Raw genomic sequence first — 5,131 nt, forward strand, 5'->3', positions numbered from 1 at the left:
TACTGTCTTGTTGTCTGTCAAAGCTCAACATTTGTATGAACTCATTTAGAAAAGAAGCAACTTGTCTCTTTTTTTTACAATATTACATTTTGCAGTACTGGTGACTAATTAGCACTTCAGTCTCTTTGTTTTTCAACACAATGTAATTTCCTGTCTTGGAAACATCAGTTTAAAAGCGGTGATTGTCAGAGATCTATTTAGGCAGATACACACTTTTAATTGATATTCAAAATAGTTTCAAAGAGCAGGTTGCAAAGTGAATTCAACATCGTACATCAGCAATGAGCCATGTTCAGGGGCAAGCAAACAATGGTATCCTTGTGTGAAAACCCTGGATGACGTTTGAAGAGTCCTGTTTAAAGTGAGTTCTGGTAAAGTGCAAAAAAGTGTGAAAAAAATATGAATAAGAGGATTACACTTATAATATCTCACCTCGTAGATCATTTTCTAGGTGCCACTGGTCGGACTGTAAGAGGTCTGAAAATGCAGCTCTGCACTGGATGATATTGACACCTGTGTGTAGTTGTGAATCTCAGCCAGACTACAATATACATTAAGATAAGTAATATAGCTACACTTTTTTTTATTTCAGGCCATAAAAACAGGTGTGGTAACATGCTGCAAAGGTGAATAAATATAGTGAAAAGCTGAAAACACCACTCTCAAATGCATTCAGCTCTTGTGTCTCTTGTATCTTCATCACCAGTTAATGATATTCCTCACATGTCCCCACAGCTTAGTGACCCACAGGTTAGCGCCCAGGTCTGTCAAATATTGAATTTCTTGGGTTAACATCTTTCGACACAACTCCTGATGTGCTTTGTTTACGTTTTTGTTCAAATTGTATCCTTCTATAGACTTCTCCCCGATGGGCTGCCACGGCAGCATGGCCTCCTCGTGAACACTTCCAGCCTCGACGGAGTGACCTCCCTCAATGCAGATCTCCGCCAATTCTGCGTTCCTCCTCTTTAGTTCCGCGACCTCCTCTGCCATACGTTGTCGTCCGAAAACCTCCACCTTCTCCCAAAAGGTCACGTTAAAATGTTTGTACAGCTTCCAGTCGATGGCGTTCCACTGCAGGGCCTTCGCCCTGAGCTCAGGAGTCAGTTTAGATACGGCGGATTCCTTACGGGAGTTGAGCTTGAAGAAGACGATGTCGTCCGTCTCCCAACAGAGAGCATCCCGAAGCAGGATGAGGGATTCCTCAAAGTGCTCCATTAGCATGACTAAGTGAAAACGCTCAGCGCTGACCCTGATGCCCCCCTCAACACGCGGGTCGTCTGGATCCAGAGTGTTGTCCTGCCCAAAGTCAAAGAACAGCAGGTTCTTCAGGTAGAAAGAGTTAAATCCATCTGGGCTGAAGTACTGTTTAGGGTCACCCAGGAACTCAGCCATCTTATCCTCACCTGGTATCCTCCAGGTCAGAGGAACGGCGTGACCAAAGTAATGAAAGGCTGACTCAAAGAGCTCTGCTGGGTCTCGCAATATTGTGCTGTAGAAAGTGTCTCGGGGCAGCACTCTGGCCACCTCGGTGGCGTTGAATCGCATGTGGTTACACATGATGTTAAAACACATTCCAGATTCGTAGCCTTGAACGTACGCGCGCTGAAAAGGGGAGGGGTAGAAGAAGTCGTTCCGGCTGTTAGGGAAGGCAAATCTGAGTTTGTGCTTCTCTCCAAAGCGGAACAGGATATTGAGGAAGGTGCTGCTGGCCGTTTTATGGGTCTTCATAAACATGACGTCTACTTTAGGAACACAGATGTTTTTGTCTCGCTGTGAGATGTTCGTGGTTGGCCGCGTGCTGTGCTGGTCTGGTGGGGGAGCACAGGAGCGAGGCACTGGGAGCCTGTAGGAAGCCAGCACGGGGAAATGATTGAGTGTCACCATAGTTAATCACAGCATATTTACAGTTACGCACTGAAAACTGTGTACGATCAGAAGATACAGCGTTTAATACTTCTTTCTATCAGATTATTTCTTATTTTATGTCAATAGTTCTCAATGTGTTGTGAAAGCTTGAAGCCATACAGCACAAGCATAGTATCACTGTACTATAATTAAAATCCACAGATTGATCTGTCGCTCTTGTTCTGCAGCACATCAAATGTCACTACAATATTAAACACATGCTGCCCTTAAACATAATTGAGACAATTGTAATTGAGAATGTCTCAAAAGTGATGAACACATTGCTGAATGTGAAATATTAAAATGCCAAGACATATTGTTTTCACTGCTGATTGTCTTTTAGGTGCCAACACTACACAGTATACTACACAACACGTTGTAGTCAGTAAATTAACATAATATTTATACAGTCAAATATTCTTCTCTTTATTTGCATTTGCAGAATGAGTGATTACTTTATAATTGGTGCCAATAACTAAATGATTAGTTTAAAAAAGGTTAACAAAATACCCAGTACAAAGAAGTGCTATTGGATTTATATCCCAAAGTTGATCATTTAAAACATATTTCTGTCATGTTTATTGTTCCAGAAAACGCTAAAATGGAGCTGCACCAGCCAACTCAATGTGTTTGATGTTGGCAAATGAAATTCAGTAGAAATTAAAACATGAGTTGATGATGCTAAAATGAATTGACATGAATGGGGGTACTGTACAATACTGTCTATAGATAACCAGTTTACCAACGATAAAAAGGCACATACATCTTAGGCACATACATTGAATTCTATTTTAATATTCTATACAATAATTGAAGAACCGACTCTTTCAGTTGAACACGTCATCACCAGGAACCAGATTTCTGTTCTACATTGAGGCCTGTCTTATCTCTAGATAAAGACACCTGTAAATGGTCATAAATGAGTACATAAACAGGTTGTACGGTGCTAAAGTTAGATAATAAAGGCTACAGTTGGTAGATAAAGGGTAAAAAAAGTCAATGTTAATGAGCAAAACAATGATTTGTGTGTTTTTTCTTATGTTTTTTTTACCTTTGCAGCCATTCTGCATCTGCCAACTGACTAGAAATAAAATGTCCTATTTTATGCCTGTCTTATCAATATGCTGTGTTTTTATAGCACTCTCAGCGGTTTCTATGAGACTGTTTATTTGCCCCTTTGTCTAAAAGCCTTACTCTGGTGGAGTGAAGTTGATCTGTACTGTCGAAAGAGTGTAGAGCAGAGTTATACTGATGAGGAGACAACCCACAGTGACACGTTGGATCTGGAGCTTCCACCACTGCCTCTCTTGTTTTTGGAACATGATTACAGGGAACTGAAAAAAAAGACGAAGAACAAAAATATCAGGCGAAGCGCAAACATTATTTGAGTCACACTTTGTTTGACACAAATAACACGCTTCGACTTTTGTATTTAATAATAGAAAGAATTCCAGTAGATCAATCAATCAGTCAAGCATAACAGGTGCATGTTTGACTTTCTCATTGCAACTTCAACTGAAAGAAGGAATGTGCTGAAAGGTGCCACCAGAGCAACAAATACAGAACACAAACAAGTTATTTGTATAATTACAAAGACAAAAATGTGTGGTTGATCTGTATCAAAACTTTTCTATTGATTGTAGAAGTGATTTCTACTTTTCGCAGAATTCCAAGAAGTAAATCGCTCCTAATCTTAGAATCAAGTCATAAAGATTATCTTTGAACTTAAAACCAGAGAGCAAAGTCTAATAATTCTATAACTGATCCGGAATGCAGACTGGCCAAATGTAATACTCCTATTAGAAGCACTTGCAAGTTAAATTAGATTCAATTTACTCTAATCAATCATCAGTTTTCACATTGTGAAAACTGAGAGTGCTTTAAATAGATAGTCATCATATTTAACTGTGTTTAAATAATGCATGCAAAACACTCATAACAAATGGTATTATTCATTTTCCATTTAAAATGCTGTATAATCAGCAGACATCTGTTGAACAGCAGACTACGAAGGCTTACTTCCATCATTGAGATGTTTTCTCTACATTTTCTTTTATTTCTTTGTTCAGCATTTAGATATTCAAAAAGCATCACCAGTCTACTTTCCAACCAAAAGGAATACAAAACTGAAAATCCAAATTTAAAGTGGTATTTGTAAATACTAGAAATTCCTTAATTGTTAACAACGACAACCCAGAATATTTTGTTTGGTTGTTATATAAAACTGTACAGTTATTCTCTGTTCACTTGAACCAATTAGAAATAGTAAATCCATTGAAGAAGAACAAGAAATAAAAATGACATCAGATTTGCGGAGGGAAAAGCGGACCCTTACTATTTATGTGGAATACCAGTCGCAGGACTCTCACATCAAACTTCTTCCTGCCATGGCGAGTATTCCAAATCGTATCTTTTTATTACCCTGTTTACCTTACTGTAGCCTGGATGACTGTCTCCACAGTGACCAAATCAGACTGGATACAAAAACCTGTCGTCGTGTCAGCTTTTGTGTTCCAGGTGTGGAGGAGCAGAGAAAAAGGTAGGACACATGCATCCCAGCTGTCACGCCTTACTGCAGTATCCTGGCCGCTCAGCAGAGGGCCTCATCTCATCGTTTAACCAAACTGAGGCGATTTCACTCGAACTCAAAATGGAAATATCTAAATAAATGATCTTTATTTTATGAATTCATAGCAGACTGTAAAGCGTTCACCTCCTCCAAGAAGCTACATGCTTTTAAAATCTCTGCACACTGCTTTTTTTCTTCAGTGCTGTTTCTTGATCTTTTTTTTTTATTTTTTTTTTAATTCTTGAACTCCACTCACACTGCACTTTACTTTCAAATTTTACTCATAGATTACTCCTGACATGTAAAATAAGTGATACGGGAAAGAAGAAAAACATCCACACACTTAAAATCTGCATTTATCATTCATGAGCTTTCGGCCCTTCACTCCCGCAGTCGGGGCAAAAAGAATATAACATCAATTACAGTAATTAGCCCCATTGCAAAACATCTGTGTATTCCTGACAAGATCACGCCAAAGGGCCGTACAGACTTCAGATTACATTGATTATAAAACAACATCATTTATGACCATCATTAGACAATTGTCCCTTTTTTTCATACTTAGGATAACGACATGCAGCTGTCAGGGAGCTCCTTTGAAAAAAAAAAATGGTCAGTTTCATTTTACGACGCTGCAGATGCAAATATGATATT

General features: G+C 38.9%; 1 protein-coding gene across 1 annotated transcript; it reads right to left on the reverse strand.

Moving 5' to 3' along the window:
• Positions 1-582: 582 nt before the first annotated feature.
• LOC306695645 (galactosylceramide sulfotransferase-like) lies at positions 583-3,230 on the reverse strand (the record flags this gene model as incomplete). The annotated part of the gene is made up of 2 exons (XM_079158945.1): positions 583-1,846; positions 3,103-3,230. 2 exons carry the CDS (start codon positions 3,228-3,230, stop codon positions 700-702), a joined length of 1,275 nt encoding a protein of 424 aa, XP_079015071.1. The 3' UTR covers positions 583-699.
• Between the last annotated feature and the right edge of the window lie 1,901 nt (positions 3,231-5,131).

Source organism: Pholis gunnellus (assembly GCF_910591455.1).
Source record: "Pholis gunnellus genome assembly, chromosome: 5".
Lineage (NCBI taxonomy): Eukaryota > Metazoa > Chordata > Actinopteri > Perciformes > Pholidae > Pholis > Pholis gunnellus.